Genomic DNA, 21999 nt, shown 5'->3' with positions numbered 1-21999 from the left:
TATCCAAAGTCCTTAATATCTGATGACAAATGAAAATATGAAAAAACCACTTAAATAAATCAATTTTAAAGTCAATGGCAGAAGGTTTGACAGAGATGCTGTCTTAAAATATAGAGCTTAAAATTATTTTTAAAATTTATGATTTGAAAAAATATAGATTAAAATTATAATATTCTAATAATTAAGAATAAGGATAAGCCGTGTTGATTTTTGGTATATTTCTTGACAAAATGATACGGTAGCAAAATATCATCCCTTTTATAGTATACTTAACTTTCTCAGCATGACCTTAAAGATAATTTTTACATAGATTTGTGAGGCATTTATCATTTATCTTGAATGCTTGATATTCCAGTTATTTCCTTTTGAAGTACATTGTCAAATGTCCTCTACTTCACCTGTTAACTGCTCTGACATATTCTCATTGGCCGTGATTTTGTGATTCAGGAGTTTTCCAAATTCACTTGCATCATGACATCCTGAATCTCCCTTGAAAAATCTTACTTTACAATAATTTTCATTATATTTTCACTGTATTATCTGATATTTATGATATTATATAATCAGCAAGAGACTAAGACTTTGTAGAGTAATTCATAGAGATAGATGCTGCTACTACTTGGAAAATGATGTTCAGGTAAGGACTAATTTTACAAGTGGGGAATTTATTAGTGAATATTTTCCTTATATCTTTGGGGACTGAGGTCTTGTTTGAATAATGACACTTTTGCAATTTGTAATCAGATGAAAACAAGGGCTAAAAATTATGCAAATGGTAAAGCTGGAAATAAAAGTTCATTTCTTCTACACCAGTTGTGTATTGTTGAAATAACTGTGGATGAGATACTTTTGGGCAAGAGGATTAAGGACTGAGGTTTTGAGAGAATCAATGAAAAGGTGAAAAAGTAAACCTTTTAAAATACAGAAGAGTTCTCACATCCATTGGAGCAGAAGCAAAAGAAAATGGTACCACAGAAGTTTAGAGATGTGGGAGGCAAATATTAAAGACAAAGGAGATAGCCAATTATATATGGCTGAGAGGCCAAGAAGTTGTAGCTGGAAAGTCATCCATGTTAACACTGGCTAAATACAGGCTAAATAAGCAGAACAGGTGCCTCAGAAGGCCGGGGTCATATTTCAACTGGGGATTCTATAAAAACTCACTGAGAAATCTATTGGTACTGGTCTATCTCATTTGAAAGCATCAGAAGTGTTGTGAAGTCACACATCTTGCTACTGCGACCTATACTGCCTGTTGTCTTAAACTTTGCACAAGAAGGCCTTATTCTGGTACTAGATAGGGACTTGATAGGTAGTAATTCAGAAAGCATCATTAGGAAACTAAAACAGGATTTAAATTATAGATAAGTTTTGGGCTACAGCATTCTCAACTATTGCCTGGAAAAGCATATGGAATTGAAATATATAAGTCAGTGTTCCCCAGAACAAATGTGCAGAAGATGATCTCCTCATACAATGTTAATTGTACAGTTGGGACAAGCATGGTATAAAGTTATAATTTTTTAAGTCTTTTTGCTGAAATTTCTGGATGTTTATTTTTTTTCTTTCTGGGACTTTCCTGGGAATTGTTTGATGCATATTGTTTTTCTAATGTTGTTGCCAAATAATAACAACTCTCATTCCTTAACCATGTGCTGAAGTCAGCCAGCCTTTTCAACTGGTTCTTTTTCACCAGCAAATTACTCTTTACAATAAAGGAGATAATTCAAGCCCTTAATAAAGCCTTTAAAATGTCATCACTGTTTAAAACTTTCAATCAAATACCTCTGTCTGATTATGGAAATATGTTGGCATGATTTAAAATTCAAGCATTTTTATCAAAATTGTCAGTCGGCCCCATTCTTGCCCATTCAAAAAAGCTCAGAAGAAAAGTATCCCAAGGGAAATGTGCATTTTAGGAGAATCTAATACAATGGGCACATGTGGAGGTTTGCTACACCAGCGTGAAAAGTGAGGAACAGCAGGTTTTCAGTATGTATGATTTCACTGGCTCACATAAAAAAGTAAGTGATAGATGGATTTGTAATACCTCATATTATCCACTCCTGTTTTCATAGTAGACTCTCTATTAACAAAAAAAGAGGGAGGTGGTATCTTAAATCGCAATGTATGGGCTCTTACAGAAGAATCCTTTTAAAAGATTCACAAAGCTTTGAGTCCCCTAAAGTTAAAAGGTTAAATACTCCTCTAAAGTGTGCCATGAGGGTTAACATTTGTAACTTTTTAAAAAACATTCAAAATTTACAATGTTTTTTAAGCATGTTTTTAGTGAAACATTTCATAGTGTCAAATTTGTACAATTAAGAGTAGTTCCCTTTATATTTCAGAGCAATAATTAACTGTGTAGACTGAATTAAAGTATACCTTGAAGTGGGGCAAAAACATCCAAGAAGTCATGACCAGTCCTAATTTATTGTACAGACAGAGTTTAGAATACGACATTGCAATGAGCAAAGTTAATAATGAACTAGGAAAAGGTTAAATTCTAGGTGAGAATAACAGCTTGAGTTATGATGCTTAATGCAGTGGGTTGACTCTGGCCTCTAATTTATTCATTCTCTTTATGGGCAAAGGGCTCTTGGAAAAGCCTTAGGTTTTGAATGATGTCCAAAATGCATATTTAAACAAAAAAGGAAACGCAATCTCTTGGTACAGATGCAATTTGCCGTTTGCTAATGGAAACATCACATAAAGGACTATTTCAAAAATTATATACCAAATATTAGACTTCTAAAATGCAATGTTATATATCTGGGGATACACTCTCTACACCAGGTGGGTCATTCATACTTATAATTCCTTTCTTAGATCAGCCTTTATGAACTATTAAGCTTTCTGTTTAACCAAGCACCAAGAATGCCCCCTCAGGTTTCCTTCCAATTTTCATCACATTCTACCTCTTTATTGAAGGCTTAAACTGCACAATTATTGCACTATCAACATATAGTCAAACTGTCAAAAAGAAGAACACATAATTCAAACATATATACTTTAAAATACTTGTTAAAGAGTGAATGAGTGGACCATGAGAAGAAATGTTATTTGGATATTATTTATTTGAAATAACATGTTTAGCCACTAGATGTCACCCTTTTTAAGCAACAAAGACTACTTCACAAAGTGTGACGTCAATAGCAGTTACATTCGTTCCACTGTATTTGATGTTCTCCATATGGTTCTCGGCTACATACTGAATACTTTAACAGTGAAAAACTCTTTGGTCTCTCTAAAGCTCTGAGAGAACAGAAAAGTAAGATGACAGAAGGCTTATTAAACATAGTTAAACCAGCTAATCTTGGAATGCTAACAACTGAAATATAATTATTAATTGGCAAATAGAGTCAGTAGTCATACAGACTCTAAAGTTTACTCAAAGTTTAAATTGGATTTGACCTTGGAACTATAAATATTATTCACAAGAAAACTTCCTCTCCCCATCTTCACTATATTTTATGCATGAAACATTGTTGTAACATTGGAACAATTACCCTTATTTGAGCAGCGTGATATTGTAGGCTTTTGGGTCTTTTCTTTGTTTACCACTCTTCTCACAGGTGGTATTTGATTTTCAGGTGAATAAAAAAGTAAAACACACTAAGGGACACAAAGTTAAGTTTCAGCAAAACATTTCTTTTCCTATCAGGGACAATGAAGTGATGATTGGAAAATACCTTGTCCTTGACTTGTCCAAATCTGCTGCATTCCATTCCTAATTAAAGAGCTCTGATCTCCTAATCTAAATTAAGTACAATATAAGATACTTGGTACAGAATAGAGAGCTAAGGCTAGAAGTTGACAGCACTGAGATCAGTCACTGACATCACTTAAAAAGAAGATTTAGGAGTGCGAGAAAACAGTAAACAGAAAAACAACCAAGGTTTTCCTTAACATGGCCTTCATGAGTCAAGCCTAATTTAAGTCTCATAAATTTCCATAGCTAAATTGTTAAAATGCAACAACAGCTAATAACATATGATTTTCCAAAAAAGTTAAAAGCAAGGTTCTCATACACATACAAAATAAACAGCCATGAAAGATCTCATTCAACCCACTAAATAGTGGCGGAATCAGTAAGATGGTAGGAAGGCCAGAATTCTTTCTTATAGCATATAAGAGAGATTATATCTCCAAGGAATGGAGATTATATTGTACAGTCAGCTCATCAAAGGCCTGCTAAAATAAACTTGGTGATAGTTACAAACTAATGTTCTACAAAGTCACAAACCATAACTTTGAGGTTATATTTTCTGCTTAAGAGAAATGATCTCCACTGGGCAAAGTCTACATGTTACCATGCTCATTCACAGTGAGTCAACAAAGTACTTAGAGGTCAGTACTAAATAATTACCAAACAATACTTGGGCTAGGGTGTTACAGAATGTCACCCATCTTTTTCCTGTATATTTTAAATTTTGGATTTTTTTTCATATAACCTCACACCTATTGATCATATATAATGCTGTATTAGTACATTCTCTCACTGCTACAAACAACTGCCTTAGACTGGGTAATTTACAAAGAAAAGAGGTTTAATTTGTTCATTGTTTTGCAGGCTGTACAGGAAGCATGACTGGGAAGGCCTCAGGAAACTTACAATCATGGCGGAGGGCGAAGGGGGAGGCAGGCACATCTTTCATGGCCAGAGCAGGAGGAAGAGAGAGAAGGAGAAGGTGCTACACACTTTTAAACAACCATATTTCATGAGAACTCACCATCATGAGAATAGCAAAGGGGAAGGCCCCATTGTCCAATCACCTCCCACCAGGCCCCTGCTCCAACATTGGGGATTACAATTCTACATGAGATTTGGGTGGGGACACAAATCCAAACCATATTAAATGCTTAAGTGGCTACACTTAGTGTTTTACATACATCATCTCATTTTATTCTCACAATAGCTGCTTATGGGTAGGGGCTAGTACTACCTCAGCTCGGAGACCAGAATACTGAACAATCATAGAAGATTCTCCAGGTGACAGACCACCAAAAGACCAAGCTGAACTGTGAAACTGGTCTGCCTAGATGGTCTTTCTCTTGGGAGCCTAGACTTAACATAGATTTAAACATTGTCTAGAAGATTTTGAAATTCCACAAAATGAGGCATATGTGAGCATAATACAATCCCTTTGTCCTTGTTCCTTGTCCATGGTGAGAGAAATCTCACGTGCAAGACCTGTGCATGCTAGGAGGTCAAAGCTTAACTCCGAACACTGACATTCTCTAGAATTTGTGTATATTACTTCTTCCCCTCCCCTCCCACCACTTCTGTCCTGGCACTGGCTTACCCTGTTGATATAATACATGAGATCCTCTATTTCAATTTAAATAAATGGAGACTGAGAAATGGCCAGGGTTGTGAGTCATCATACAAAAGCAAGCAATATCTTATATACTGTCTATGTGGAAAACATGGTATTCTTATAATATTTGCTTTTTAATCTTCTCAGAGATGTTGGGACATGGAGGGAAATCTAATGTACTGATAATGATATTCAAGTAAGATGTCTGGTTGACTAATTATCTATCCAAAGAAAATGTTGTCTTAAGTTTAAAACCTTAAAACCTTGAAAAGAATTTAGACACAATTAAAGAAACTATAGAAAATCATCTTAAATTCCTAGGATTTATACGCATAGAACTTCAGAAATGTGAGGTGCTCCAAAGCCTATTACTAATTCAGCTTCAATTCTTGTAGAGATTATACCACTCAGCCAGTGGCTGAGAAAATTCAGAAAACTAATCAAACATTATTACATTATCTATTAGGAGTCTAGACAGTCTCCTCACCACACATACTCCAATACAACAACTACGAAAAGGGTGTTTTTACTTCCCAGCATATTATTTCTTTATCTCCATACCAGAAAAAAGTGAAAGGAACACTTATGAGTTCCCCAGTCAAATAAAAATGTGTAAGTTTGTTGGTGTATTACATTTGCATTTATACTTGCTCTAAAATATGAAGAGTTCTATAAAACAGAAAAGTATTACTTTTTATGTAGTCAGTCTGTTGTTCAGTGTTCAGCTTCTTCGGGTTTCATGGATTGTAAAGTCTTTTAGGACAGAAGATATTCCCTACAAGCTATCATGTAACATTTATAGCTTTCAAGGTAGATGTAATTTTAATAATAACATGCCACATTTAAGGTTCTATTAGGCACAGCTCTGGTTGCCTTTGATTTATTCATCAACGTGAGGAATCTGAAATTTTCTAAAGTCTAATTTTTGAAAAAAAACATTCAAGTGGTCTCTTTGCATTAAACCATCTGCTCTACATGATTGCAGTGACTCGTTTTTAGCACTGAAGCTTCCCTTTTTGATTAAATTTCTTGTTCAACCAATTGAATTCTTTGGAAAGCATTTATTTCGAATGAAGTATGTTGTTGTTAGCAGAGTAGGAAAATAATTATAATCCAATCCTAATTCCTATTGGATAGCATCTTAAAGAACTCATGTAAATTTAACATATTATTAATGTAAATTAATTTGTTCATCACCAAAGAATTAGCTGAAGATGGTACTCACGCAGGTTTAATCGTGTGGGCATGCTTTTCATGAACAAAGGCACCAGCAATTCCTCCTGCTCCTGCATTTAAATACTAGATTGAAAATAAATTAAATTATGTGGGTTTACTTAAATATATGACAAAACTAAACAATGTAGTCATTTGAATTTTTTAATTGAAACCACAATGTTTGACCAGTTCAAAATGTGTGATTATTTGTGTATTTATGATAAAACAGAAGCTTAGGTCACCTTCTTCAAAGAAAAACAAATAAAAAATAGTATTATTAGGTTGAGAATAAATGGCTATTACTTCTACGGGGCAATTTTGCTCCAGCTGGTAGAAAGCAGTTTTAATGAAGTCTGGCTTCAAAATTCATACACTTAAATTATTTTGTCCTAAAATATTGCAATAATAATAAAAATACACTTTTAAAGCAAGTAAATTGTAATTGGTTTTATTTTCATGCTCCCTGTCAACTGTTTTCAAATGTGAATTCTAAGTTGATTCTCTAAAAATTATCTTTATATATGCAGAAATTTCACAACTTATCAATAAAAAAACTAAAAAGATAAATCAATTTGAATTTAGTGTAGGACTTTTTCTACAGAACCTCCCGACTTTTTTACGGCAGCCTAGGAATTGAAGAATTAATTTCTCCTTATTGATAGAAATACTAGAATTACATTACTTATCATACTATTCCATCATATAACTCTATTAACTAAAAGCAGAAAATACAATAAAAGAAATAGGGAAAGTAACACAAATCTTTAAAATTGGCCCACAGATCCAGTTTCTCCTTCAGATTAATGTCAATGTGAAATAAAGGGATGTAAATGTATTAACTCATTTGTACCTTGTAGGAACACCAGCAGGCAAAATCAACTCCCCAGTCATGTAAGTAGAGTTCAACATTTCCGACTGCATGTGCTAGATCAAAGCCAACATAACAACCCTAGGGAAGAACATAACAATAAGCTTTAAGTTTGCTTAATGATTAGAAATAATAAGTACAAATATTTTTAAGAAAATATTTGACAAACTTCTGTACCATAAATGATGGTTTGCTCTTTGACGCAATGGTTCACAAAGTATGATCCATAATTCCCAGGACCCTTTCAGAAGGCCCACCAGATCAAAGTAATTGTCATAATGCTAAGACATTCTTTGCCTTTTTTGCTGGATTGACACTTGCATTGATAATGCAAAAGCAGTGATGGGTAAAACAGCTGCCACCTTAGCAGGAGCCAAGGCAGTGGCACCGAACTGTACTAGTAGTCATTACATTGGTCCCAGCCTTTCACTTGGGGGCATGGGAAAGTTTCATGTGAAAATATCCTTGTGAAAACTATAAAAATGATCAATTTTCATTAAATCTCAATATCTTAATTCTTATATTTTTAATGTTGAGTGTGGGAAGTACACACAAAACCCTTGACCACATTCTGATGTAGGATGGCTATCTTAAAGCAATGTATTTATGCAATTATTTGAGTGGCAAGCTGAATCTGCCACTTTTATATCATGGACAACCATTTCTGCATGAAAGAGCAACTGACAAACAGTGACGATTCACATGTATGATGTATTTAACAGATATTCTTTTGAAAATGGAGTGTCACTTCAATAAAACAACTTATAATATTTGCTGCCAATGATAAAATTAGTTTCCAGGGGAAATTAGAATATTGAAAAACTTGTATCCACTTCCATGAGTATGACTAGCTCCCATTATTGAGATAATTCTGATGAATATAGTAGTAATACATAATTTCTAATTATTATATGATTAAATATGTCAATATTTGGAAAATACACATAATTCAATGAACCAATATTTTCTGAATGGCCAATGCTCGATGTTACATATTGTGCATTGATAAAGGATCTATTCAAAATGCAAGTTCAGATGATGGATTTTAATATAATAAAGTACAGAAAGTTCAGTGATTCAGTTTCAAATTCCATACCAGAACTCCTAAAAAGTTCTCACTTGTCAAATTCTGATGCAATATCAAAGAATACACAAAATTGACGGAAAGGCTATTCAACTACTCCTGCCTTTTCTGATTACATATCTTCATGAGTACCTATTTTCTTTGTAAGAATCAAAAAGAGAAAAAAAGAGATTGAATGCAGGTATAAAAAACCAGCTGTCTTTTATTAAGTCAGGTGCTAATAAGATTTGCCATATATAAACAATGCGACTGTTTTTTAAAGAAAACATAGTTTGTATAACAATATTTTGCTTATGTTAATATGTAATGCATTTGTTGTTATTCTAAAACAAATAAATACATTTTAAAATTTTGTTTTAATTGCAAATACAGTAAATACAGATATAGAGCCAATGTCAAATCTTCTAAGATCCTCAGTGGTTTTTAAGAGTGTAAAAGGTTCCCTTTTCTAAAAAGTTTCTTAACTGCTGCTTAAGTGTATCCTAGTAATATGAAAGAGTCAATAGTTTTCTTGTTTAGCATTTAATCCCACATCATGTGCATATTTAATCAGTTCAAGTATATGCACTGTTATAAATCCTATCAATGGTTCTGCTTCTCTGCCCTCTCTTGCACCCATGTTATTTGACATGTAAGTTCTAGTTCCTCCACTGTGGGTAAGGTGTAAGTCTCAGCCACTGGGATCAGCCATTTGACTTGTTTAGACCAACAGAATGTTAGCACATGTAATAAAAACAGTCTCAGGAAAGTACTTGAGTGACTAAGCTTGCTCTCTCTTTCTCTCTGCCACCTCTATGAGAAGGACTTGCTTGGGCCAAACTGCTGGCCCAGATGGAAGATAAAAGAAATGTGGAGCATAATTATCCTCACCTGAACTCAATCTGGATCAGCTGCTCCTCCATGCCCTCCTCCCCCCTCGCAGTTTGCCACAGAAACATGAGTGAACTCAGCTGAGACTAGCAGAACCCCTCCAGCCAAGTCCTACCTTGATGCTCTGACACCAAGATGATCCATAAATCAATGGTTATTGTTTTAAGACAACAAGTTTCAAGATGATTTGTTACACAGCATTTTAAGGGAAGAGTGAATTGATATACTCAGCCCCCAAAAACCAAGACATCCTTTACTTGGTCTTAGGAATTACCACTGCCATTCCTCTTAAAGAGTACAAGATACCAAAGGATCACAAGATGGAGGCTTGGATCAGTTACTGCTTCAGTTCTTCTAGTTCTCATGTTAGAATAAGAGTAACAATCTTTGCTTAATACTATTCAGTAAGCAAATATGCATACTTTGATACAATACAGATCCTCATTGTGAGCCAGCTGTTTTATATGGTGCTTAATTTTTAAAAAGTATTCTTATCCAATAATAAAGAGGAAGAGTGATGCTGTTTGGGAAAGAATTTCAACGTTTAATGTTAACTCTACTGTCTCCTTCATACACATTGACTTTGTACCCTAAGAGTCTCTTCTGATCTGACTCCATTCTGTTTTAGTTATTTACTTGTCATGAGGTTTTAAGTGTTTTGTGTGTCTGCCTAGTGGAATTCACAATGTTAGAAAAGCAAGTCTGTGTTTCCACTAAATTCCCAGAAGCACAAACTGGAACAATGAATACATATTATCCAAATTGTACCCAAGTAGGAAGTTTCTAATTTATTTGCCGATGATCAAAGTCATTTAACTTACTGCATATCAAAATGTTGAAATGTTTACTGAGAAAATATAAAGATTCAGTCAACATTAAGACAACTTTGTACATGAACATGAATTTAAAAACTGATGGCTAAATGCAGGTGATAGAACTTTGCAAAACATTTTACCTCTGGGTTTGTGTATGATTGGTTTACCAAGTGTAGTTTACTATGTGTACGATTAGTTTACCAAGTGCACATACCTGCTCCAAACTAGATTTTTTGAAACACAGAAGGCACACAACTCTCAATGGAATTAAAGTTTTTGAAGTAAATACTTGAATAAATTTTAGGAGTGTTCTAACACTTCCTAAGAAAAAAAAAACCAAAAAACCCAAATTACAAATACAGGTGTTTTCCCTAGAGAAGAGACATGCAAACTATAGTCTGTTTCTGTAAATTTAATTTTGGATCGCAGCCAGTCTCATTTGTTTAAATATTGTCCATGGCTGCTTTTATGCTACAGCAGCAGAAATGAGTTGTTGCAACAGGGACCATACGGCCCACAAAACCTAAAATATTTGCTACTTGGTTCTTTACAGAAAGATGTGCTTACTTCTACCCTATAGCATTGGTTTGCATAAAGAAACCTCAATATACTGAAAAGTTAATTAATTAAAAACCTCATTCACTATAGTATGACTGGAGATAGTATCTCAAAAAAGGACAATATATCAGCACAATATAACTAAATTTTGAGGGAGGAAGGGAGATTAATTTATTCTTTTGTTTCTCACCAAAAAATGAGCAATACATACCATGAAAATAAGTCAAGTGCTCCATTGTAATATAAGTTTAAGGAGTAATAGGACATGAATATAATTAATCTTCATCAAAACTTAGAAGTCATCAAGTCATCAAAACCTAGGTTTGGAGACTAATGTTTAGCTTTAATAGACACACCCACCCCCCCCCCCCCCCCACACACACACATTTATTTGTTTATATTTTAAGATACACTTATAAAACTGAAATTCCATATGGGGAAAAAAAGTTAATTATTCTAAATTTGAAGCCTTCTTTTCTTCTCATCAACATTTCCAATTAAAGCAACTTTTATGAAGCAATTTTTACAGCTCGGATTTTCACAGATTTGTTTTTACAACTCAATTTTTCTAAGAAAACTCAAGAAATAGAAAAAGCAGCACTTTAATTATCAATTACTTATAAACAAGGGCACATTGAAGAAACCACAAAACTTCACGTACAATATCCCATTATTAAAATCCTTGTGGCCACAACTGTGGTACCACGTTGAAAAATCAAGCACGACTTCTACACTATGTTTAATGCATTTGTAATTATTTCCCCATTGGTTGGTAGACAATATAAATTATTAAAATATAAAATGTATTGAGAAAAGAACTGGAAGATACAAACATGAATATCACTGCAAAGTGATTTCAGAAAAGTGTCACTAGATGGCAGCATCTTAAACATTTAAAAAATCTAATGCTTCTCCAAAACCTCTCTACAGCCATACAGTTATTTTCATTGTTTTGCCTCATGTAGGTAATATGATATGCACAAGTGAAAGCAAACACTCTATACTTGAGTACCTACTTTATGCAATTTTTCAATAAAAATCAAGTATTTTTCAACACATTTTATTTAAAATTACCCACAGGTGCTCACAGTGTATCATGTTGATACAATCACACTCATACTGACACAGCTCACACTCACATTGACACAACCAGCACAGCATTGTTCAGCCACCGTGCCACCTTATTTTATAGTCAATCCAAAAGTTGCAATCATTTTTAGGCCATTCTGATTATTTCCAGCCTGCCTTCCTCCAAGAAACATTATAAATCATACATTTGATTATAAAACTCGCTGCCTTTGTTCACAGAGCCCCCATTAATTTCAGAATGCAACTCATAGTCCTTGGTATGGTTATCAGAGGTGTTTGAACCAGAGCAACTCCATCTTGGGTAGGGTCTGGGTAAAATAAGGCTGAGACCTGCTGGGCTGCCTTCCTAGTAAGTTAGGCATTCTAAGTCACAAGATGAGATAGGAGGTCAGCACAAGATACAGGTCATAAACACCTTGCTGATAAAACTGGTTGAGTAAAGAAGCTGGCCAAATCCCACCAAAACCAAGATGATGACAAGAGTGACCTCTGGTCATCCTCACTGCTCATTATAAGCTAATTATTAGCATTATAAGCTAATTATAAGCTAATGCATTAGCATGCTAAAAGAGACTCCCACCAGTGCTATGACAGTTTACAAATGCCGTGAAAACATCAGGAAGTTACCCTATATGGTCTAAAAAGGGGAGGAACCCTTGGTTCTGGGAATTGCCCAACCCCTTCCGAGAAAAACCATGAATAATCCATACCTTGTTTAGTATATAACAAGAAGTATAATAACCATAAAAATGGGCAACCAGCAGTCCTCGGGGCTGCTCTGCCTATGGAGTAGACATTCTTTTATTCTTTTACTTTCTTAATAAACTGCTTTCACTTTACTTTATGGACTCACCTTGAATCCTTTCTTGTGAGAGATCCAAGAACCCTCTCTTGGGGTCTCTTGGATTGGGAGCCCTTTTCTGGTGACATAGCTATTTATTTTTTATTTTTTAAGTTTTTGTAGAGATGAGTTCTCACTACGTTGCTCAGGTTGGTCTTGAACTCCTGGGCTCAAGCCATCCTTATGCCTCGGCCTCCCAATTTGCTGGTATTGCAGGTGTAAACCACCATACCCAGCCCTCCTGGATATGACTAAAGATCTGTATGATCTGTTAGTGCCCCTTGTTCAGATACCCCATATAGACCTCTCTCTATTTACATAAACTTTTCCCTTTCCTGGGGATATGCTTTCTCTCCTCCCTTTGCCTAGCAAGCTCAGATTTTGATCACCAGATAACTTTGAGCAAAGATTCTTTCGCCATCTCTCTCTTCTCTCTTATTCTACAGCCCTGTTTGTATATCTCTCTTGTAACAATTTTCCAATCTTACTGTCTTCTCTCACACAGTATGAACCCAAATAATTGTTGAATAAAAAAATAAATGAACAAATAATAAAGTCTTACAAAAGTCAATAGCTATTCTCTAAAGTGATGTTAAATTTATAAGAATATTATTTGAGGGATTCTGTTTCCGATGCAATTTTATTGCATATGCAATTTATTCATAAATGACATCTTTTAGAATGAAGTATCTTGGGCAAAATAGTAGTTGAGAATATGTTCAAAATCATTCTCAATTAACAAGAAATATCTTGTGTGTTTTGTCTTTGCCATCTTCACTAACACAAAACTAAAATTTTTTCTAATTAGTGAAATAATATGATACATAGGGCCTGTGCTGAAATTTCCAGGAGAAAAGCTAGCTCACTCTTTCCTAACTTTGATTAATTGCCTATTGAACTGAAACATAAAATGGTAAAGCTGAAGTATTTTCCTAGTAGCATTAAAGCTCTGATCACTTTATTGATTGATTTGGTAACAAATTGATTTTGGACTATTATTATTGTTATTATTTAGTTTATTCCTTTTTCACCAAGATTAAATCCTGTGAATTGTGAAGACTCTTAATAATTAGCAAATATGGTATGAAAAATAGTACTTATACAAGATAAGATATTTGTCGCTATACCCGGGGCTGATATATAGATGGTATGCATCGATACGCTCTTATTAATTATTAAAATAATAAAATAGTTAAGGTACATAAAAAGTCTTTGTCCTAAGCCACCTGACTAACCAACCATGGTTGCAGCCCTTGAGTTCATGAGAGGTATCTGCGAATATCAGCCTGTGAATGTTCACTGCTAGGGACTGGCCCAGACTCCAGTGGATGAGACAATGCCGTTGCCAGTGCCACTATCATCATGGTAGGTGAATTCCAGGTGACTATCAGTACCTTCTAATAGGCTAATGATGGATACAACCTGGTATTAACATAGAGTATGACCTTCTTTGTGACTGTGGGAAATGCAGCTTCTATACCGTACCAATCGGAACTTTAAGTGTTCTGAATATCATTCCTTGCTTGATGCAAAAGTAATAAGAAACAATCCAAGAACTACAGTGCTATAAATTTGGACAATATTACTTTTAAAAAAGTATAATGAGAAATTTAAAGAAAATGAACAAAAAAAAGAAAATGGTATAGGGAGATGTGCGTCTGGGTGTGTGTGTGTGCACACATGCTGGTCATCTTTATAGAGAGGGCATGAATAAATGATTAGCAATAATAGGTTGGCTGATATTGGAATTTCCCAAAGGAATTCCTAATTAGGGAGTTTTTGAATAGTACTAGAGAAAGTTGGGAATGGAAAGGAGGAAGATGAAAGCTGGTAGGTTGTTTCGCCACAGTCTTGGAGCATTTAACTTTCCAGAATTCATTCAAGTGTTATGATTCAAAAGCATACTTAGGTGCTAAGTTAAAAACAACAGTAAATATTTCTATAAGAGGGGCCTCCACTATCTCTGTAAATGCCTCTTTTCAGAGTGAATTTCTATTCTGAAAGTTCTGCTTTTCATGCAGACTAAATTTGCCGTGGCCTTCAAAAATCCTTCTCACTCTTTCTCTATTTTTCCTTTCCTCCCAACTCTCTGGTTATGAGTAGGAACTAAGCATTATTTTGCATATTATGTTCATGCTGTACTTAAAGTCAGTAAGTTCTATAGGTCACGATTCCTTTCCAAAAATTATTTAATATAGCTATCTACTATTTTTATGCAATGTGTTAAGCTTCATTTATTTATATCAGTATAGTATAGTTCAATGAGAATAGCAACTCCTCACTATTAAAACATGAAACAATAGAAAATGAAAACCAACACAAATAAAAAGGAAAAAGACACAATCTTCAAGGGGAGCTTCAGTGAAATTTAGTAGAAATCACGTCGCATGGCAACCAGAACCAAAGCTTATGTTTTCTGCAGGACAAAACCAGAATACTGTTCCAACTTATTTTAATCCTATGGCTCTTATAGTTAATATAAGAGATCAAAAAATGAATAATCAGTATATATATATATATATATATATATCTCCACACAAAATTCCATCCAGGAAGCTAGCCACCTGAAAATCAATTCTAAATGCTCACATTTTAGTTGAGCACCAAACAGGAACAGAAACAAGAAAAATTCAGATGGTAGAAAATATTTGAGCCTCAATTTTGTAAACCACAGATAAAATTCTAAGGCCCCCGAACCATCTGAATGGACCCCTCCTCTTGGCCAAGGGCTTCCAGAGTTAACCTGAGAAGCTAGTTCAAGCCATGACGGAAGAAGGGATGGACATACGTCATTCTACTTTCCAACATTAACATCAACACAGACCATAAGTCTGATAAGAAATATTTACATTCTATTCCCTCTGAAGCCTGCTACTTAGAGGCTTCATCTGTGTGATAAAACCTTGGTGTCCACAGTCCCTTACTGGAACCCAGTCATTCCTTTCTATTGATAATAGCTCTTTCAACCAGTTACCAAAATATTTTCAAATCTACCTATGACATGGAAGCCCAGCCCTCTCCTCTCCAGGGCTTACTGTCTTCTCTCACACAGGCTTTCAGCTTCGAGTTGTCTTTCCCTTCCAGATCAAACCAATGTAAATCTGATATGTACTGACTGATGTATTATGTCTCCCTAAAATGTATAAAAGCAAGATGTACCCTGACCACCTTGGGCACATGTCATCAGGAACTCCTGAGGCTGTGTCACAGATATGTTCTTAACCTTGGCAAGATAAACTTTCTAAATTGACTGGGACCTATCTCAGTTACTTTTGAGTTCACAACTTTCTGATAAATTACCTAAAATTAAGGTAATTTACCTAATGATTGATTTCAAATGTATCTTTTACCAAATATTTTAAAATATAAGTGCATAGAGAAGGTGATCATTACAAAGAACCTTTACACAACAAATAACTTGGAAAAACCCCATTGTCCTAGAGCTATTGAATGACTGTACTTATGTCAGTATATACAAACAGAGGAGACAACAGGCCCTGGTAGAGACAACACTTCTCCATGCCACTCAGGTGCGCTAATGCTAGAGAACTGGATGCCATGAATATACTTGGGAGATTCCGGAAAGGTTAAATGTGGAGTCTTGATAAGTAAGCAACAACAAAGAAAGGGCCCCAGGTGGGGAAGAACAATGAATAATTGTTCTGAGAAATGTTAATCAAAAGTAACCTGTGGACACAGTGACCTCCTTCCACACATAGCCCCAGCAGCATGGCTTCAGTCAGCATGTGGCCCCTTCCAGCACAACCCCATAAAAGTTCCCTCCACCCCTTGCCTCTCTGCAGACAGCCTCTTGTCTGTTGTAATGCCCATTGCTTTCCTGAAAGGTATCTTCATACTTTCTTTAATAAATCTGCCTTTCTTTACCTACGACTGTCTTGGTAAATTCCTTTACCACCCATGATGAGCCCCAGCTAGTCGCACCTGTGACATTAATTTTGAAGATAAGAAATCCAATAAGGGAGTGTTCTGAATCAAAAAAGGGGTATCACGAGAAAAGTGTGCACAGCAATCAAGGAACTCATTGAATTAAAAATGAGTATCTTTAACTTGGAATCAGAATGAAATTAGAGTAAACATGTTTACGTAGTGATTTAAAAACTCTGGTATGGATTCAAGGATAAGCTAAACAGTGAAATGAATTCATCAAGATATATTCATTTATTTATCAACTTGTGCAAATTAGGCTAACACAGGATTAGGGAGATGGGAGAGTTCCCCGGACCCCTTCAGAGGATTTGCGACGACACGGGTGTGGTTCACTTACATAGCTGCTTGTGGGACGGGGAGCATGCAGGCAAGTGTGTGCTGGGGCCAGGGTGCATGCTTTTGGGTTCCAGACCCATGGTAGCATCTAGGGGTATGTTACAGTTAGTGCTCTTTTAGCAGTTGCCTTCCATGGATGGCCAAATGTTAATAAGCTTAGTGGGGAGTCAGGTGACAGTCTTTTACACCTTGCCCTCTTGGCACTAGGAGGTCCTTGTCTGGCATCCAGGAAGAATGAGGTCACAGGGGCTTAAAGGATGGTGAATGAGGAGGTTTTACTGAGTGATGGAGGTAGGATCTCAGTGGGATGAGGAACTGGAAAGGAGAGGGAGTAGGCAGCTAATTTTCCCCTGGAGCTTGGCTGTCCCAGCTGAACTCCTCTCTGACTGTCCAGCTGCCTCTTTGATGTTCAGATGCTTCTTTTCTCCTTCTCTGCCATGCCACTCTGCTCCTCTGCCAGAGGAGTTTGGGGTTTTTATGGGTACAGGATTTCGGCGGGGGGCGGTCATGGTGAGCCAGGATGGTTTTGGAAAAAACAACATTTAGGCAGGAAAACAGGGATAACTGTTCTCATTTAGGGCCATGGTCTCCAGGCCTGAGGGTGAGGCCTTTGCTGGGGAACCGCCCTCTTCTACCCAGTATTTCCCTGGCTCCTGACTGTATCATTAGAATTTTATTACCCACTAATTTCAAGCCATACCCTAATATTTTAAAAAAGTGTAGTAGCTTATAACTATTGCTACTCTAAAGGAAAATATGAACGGAATGTCCTATGGGAAAAGAATCACAGAGTGGGTACTTGGAGAGAAGAGGCTGGACACAAGCAAGCTGGTGCTTGTCTTTCAATAAAAACCCTGAATTCCTGAACAGCAATGGTGAAGATGTTGAAGATGGCCAAGCTATCACAATTTATATAGGCCTTCTTGGGCTACGTTTATTTCACAAGAAGGAGAGCCTTTACGTTTTTTAAAATTAATATGTAACTCAAGTTACTCTTTGTTTAAGTTCCAGAAGGCTTCCAGCAATGTGATTTACATAGCTAGTCAGTTACTCCTTGGGGGAAACTGGCAAAGAATCTGGCACCATTGTTATGCAAATAGATGGCAGGGGGAAATGACAGCTTCTCAACTTCAGTGGTGTGAAAGGAAAATAAAAACTGGGACCTCAATTTACTAGGCCAAAAGGAAAAAGCTGAAAGCTGAGTCATACTAGAAGCTGCCTTTCCTGTTTTTCCTAAGCAGATAACTACAGATAAAAGGTTAAATCCTACTCTACATTCACCTTATTTTATGTAAAGTGCCGATTTACTGAGCATGAGAGGAATACATAATTGATTATTCCCTTATCTGCTCCTTCTCTCTTGCACCATGTGGGTTACCATACCCTTCCTCTTTCCCCTCCAGCCCACTTTTCCCCTTTAAATATTGAGGCCCTCAAAATTATATTTGTAGAAAGGCACAGACCACAGTTCCTGTGATTCCGTTTTTATTTCTTCGGGCATGTACTTATCCTTGGAATAATAGACTTCTAAACTGAGTGAGACTTGTCTCAGATACTTTTTGGTTGACTACGGGAATGAACGTTCTGAACTATCTGAATGCTCTCCTTGAGGTTATTCACAGTTTGTGGTTTTGGCCAACCTTAAAGCTAAACGAATTGGAACATACATAAGTATACTTTGTGTGGTGTTAGCACAGGTCGAGGGTGTTTTTTCTAAGACACCTTAGTGAATCTATTGTCTCCCTTTGTCAAGCACTTAACACAGTCTAAAGCAATATTCCCTTTACATATTTCTATGTCACATCTGATTCTGATCTCTTTAAAGACAGAGATAGTGGGATTTTTTTCTTTTATTCTCTATTTTCTCTCTGTCTCTTTTTAAACCCAGGGCCTGACGTAAAATGAGAGGTCATTATACATCTGAAAGAATAAAATTTCTCGAGAGTAATGTGCACCTCAGCTGGTATTAGACAATGGGAGCGGGGGATGAGTACTTCCTGCTGGAATTCTCTCCAGTGGTTTGCAGCTCTGTTTCCCAATCATACAGAGGCTTGCAAGCTCTTAATTAGAGGGAAAGCTCCTGCAAACACCCCAAAGGTCACTGAAGGTATGAGGATGGGAGTGGTAATGCTGCCATCATTGCTGGGAGCTGTTGCCAGTGGAGCAACTGCCTAAGAGACCTGCCAGAAAGAGATAAAAGGGGTATGGAGGGGCCAGTGTATTGGGGCTTCCCTATATGAGGGTAATTGGAAAGAGTAGGCTTGAGGTTCTGAGAAGGAACAGTGATGAATGCTGGCACTACCTCATTCAGAAAGACTTTTGATGCTTATTGACATTTAGGCAATGCCTTCTTGACAGGAGCAAAGTAAAACTTGTGGGTTTTCAATATTCTCAAGAGAGACAATTATGTAGACTAGAGAGACAGAGGTCTCAGATTACCAAGAAAATAAAGGACCAAGAAAAAGACTATATATTTTTTCTTTGATGTTTTTAAATGCTGACACCAATTTGCCATTATATGATTAGTTTTTATACATATACAAAATATATATAATGTGTATATATGAGATTAGTTTATATATAAATATATATTAGATGTATATATGATTAGTGTGTGTGTGTATATATATATACACTAATCATGTAATGGCAAATTGGTGTCAGCATTACAAACATCAAAGATACAATCTTTTTCTTGGTCCTTTCTTGGTAATCTGAGACCTCTGTCTCTATAGTCTACAAAATTGGCTATGTATGGCAAATTCATATATATATAGAGAGAGAGACTTCATCTCTGTAGTCTCTCTCTCTCTCTGTGTGTATATATATATGTATATATATATATACATATATATATATATAGCCTCTGTCTCTGTAGTCTACATAATTGACTATAAATGGCAAATTCATATATATATGGAGAGAGAGAGAGACAAGACAATACTGTCGAAAGAGAGCTTTGGTATCAGCTATAGCTAGACTCCAATTCTAGCCTTTATTTGCCAGTTAAATTGTCTTGAGGAAGTACTTAAACTCTCTCAGATTCACTCTCCTCAAATGAGCAGCGGTGAAAACTTACTGTTAGGGTTGCTAGGAAAATTGGAAATACATGTCAAGTACCAGAAACACAGTAGGCCATCAGCTGTAGCCATTATCATTCACATTTTTACGAAGCATTATTTTAGAGACTAGATTCACTGTTTCAGTCCTGCTTGCTTAAAGTAGACATTGACAAGATTGTCAAATCCAGAGATAAGAGATAAGAGGAGGGAAGAAAATGAGCATTTTGCTAATGAAATTTAAGGGAAAGGTGTGAATTGAGAAGGTATTAGAGAGAACTGACAGCTGGATGGATAAGAGTAAAGGGTTTGGAAGAAAGGAAAAGCAAACCAATCCTGAGCCCCTAAACCATTGTGTAATTTGCAGGTACAATAATCACGCCCCTTTTAAATAAAGTATATGCTTGAAAGAGCAAATTTCAGCTGTTTCTTTTTACCAGAAAAAAATAATTGTCTTTACTTACTGTCAAAAGTAAGTATGAAAACCAAGAAAAATTAAATAAATTCAGTCATGCTGTTCTCTTCTACAGTCTTTCTCTGGCTAGCAAGGACCTCACACAAAATGTAGTTTGATTTATTTCTGAGACTCAAGATGGGAAAAATAGCTTAAGGTAATTTTTCATGCTTAATTTAGTTCATTTAATATTTAATGACTTAATGGAGCAGTCTGCATGTCCTAAGTGTGTCAAAGAATAGAAGTGGAATTTGAAAAAGAACTCAAAACTTACAAAAAGTATCTTGATTTTTTAGACTAATTAACCATTATAAGTTATTCTGCAGAAGCTTCTGATTCTTTTTAAACAGGAATACAGTTGTGCTTTTTATGCAGTACTCTTCCATCAAATCAACCTGGCCCACTTGACTGCTGATGTACACACATTTATACATTCACTTGTCTAGCAGGTATGTATTTAATGATGAAAGACTATGTGCAAAGCACATGAATCTGTGAAATTTGCAAGGTCTACCCTCAATCAGTCATTGAACACTCTACTGACATAGCTTCCTAAATTTGAGAGTTAAAATAGGCATAGAAGTAATTATAAGACAGTGCAAATGGTGGCCAATTATACATTTTTCATCATGGTGTGGACCTATAACAGGAAGACAGATATATCCTGATACAGAAAAGTGAGAAAATGTTGCTAATAAAAGTCAAGGATTTCATGTGCAGGTTTCTACAAGAGTCAGTCAAGTAATGTATGAGTTGGGCCTGCAAGAAATACTTTATTTTACACTTTATTGTAAAAATATCATAAGCATGAATACACACACACACACACACATAATGTTTGGTATTCATATAGATATATTCACCAGCTATGACTTGGCTTCAATGGTGGGCTCAGTGGGTAAACATGGATGTTGTGTTGGAGAGCTTAAGCCCCATCTAAGGGGCAGAGCTGCTACCCAGTGTCGCCACCTATAGGAATGAAGGTCCATTGTTGTTAAACTTCTAATTTTTTGGAAGATATTTGAAACCAGGAGTTTTTATATGAAATCTCATGATTTCCTATTGTTGGCATATGACTACATTTTAAAAATACACCATGTTTGCTAATATAATGAGGGCCTACACAAAGCAAATCTCTAGGACAAGTTGTAACCTGTGAAGCAACTAATGGTAGACTGGGAATAGAGGAAAAGAGAATCTTCACTTGTGGGAATATGTAGGTGGAGGGAAAGCTAAAAAGGAAGACAACGAGGCACAAAGTAGGACATTGAGACAGGGAATATATACAACTTCTGGCTTAGCTGATATATGTTATGTGAAGGAGAACAGTGGAAAATATGATGTTGATAATTCAGCATATGCAAAATCATAAAGAGCTAAAGTTATTTGCATTCTATTCCACAATCAGTAAAGGAACAGTGGTCATCCCATGGGAGAAACACGACGCAGGCAATTCAACTAGGCAAAACATGGTGCCAATCACAACCGTCCCAACAAAGTCCAACTGACTTTTCAGACACATGGTGACTTTTAACCTTTAT

The 21999-nt window shown here is 35.9% G+C and overlaps 1 protein-coding gene across 8 annotated transcripts in view; it reads right to left on the bottom strand.

The window, feature by feature from the left end:
• Window positions 1–21999, bottom strand: part of KYNU (kynureninase) — a 185527-nt gene that overhangs the window by 49576 nt on the left and 113952 nt on the right. For all 8 annotated transcript variants that reach the window (XR_010122796.1, XM_063647431.1, XM_054477777.2 and 5 more), the window contains 2 exons: window positions 7387–7485; window positions 6547–6620 (listed from right to left, as the gene is read on the bottom strand). Coding sequence is in view for 7 of the 8 variants with exons in the window: in XM_063647431.1 (XP_063503501.1) it covers window positions 6547–6620; window positions 7387–7485 (173 nt within the window). In the remaining variant the exon portion in view is untranslated. The remainder of the gene's footprint in view (window positions 1–6546; window positions 6621–7386; window positions 7486–21999) is intronic.

This window comes from Pongo pygmaeus, chromosome 11 (genome assembly GCF_028885625.2).
Source record: "Pongo pygmaeus isolate AG05252 chromosome 11, NHGRI_mPonPyg2-v2.0_pri, whole genome shotgun sequence".
NCBI lineage: Eukaryota > Metazoa > Chordata > Mammalia > Primates > Hominidae > Pongo > Pongo pygmaeus.
Note: the sequence above shows the minus strand (reverse complement) of the source record. Positions and strands in the feature narration are given on the sequence as shown.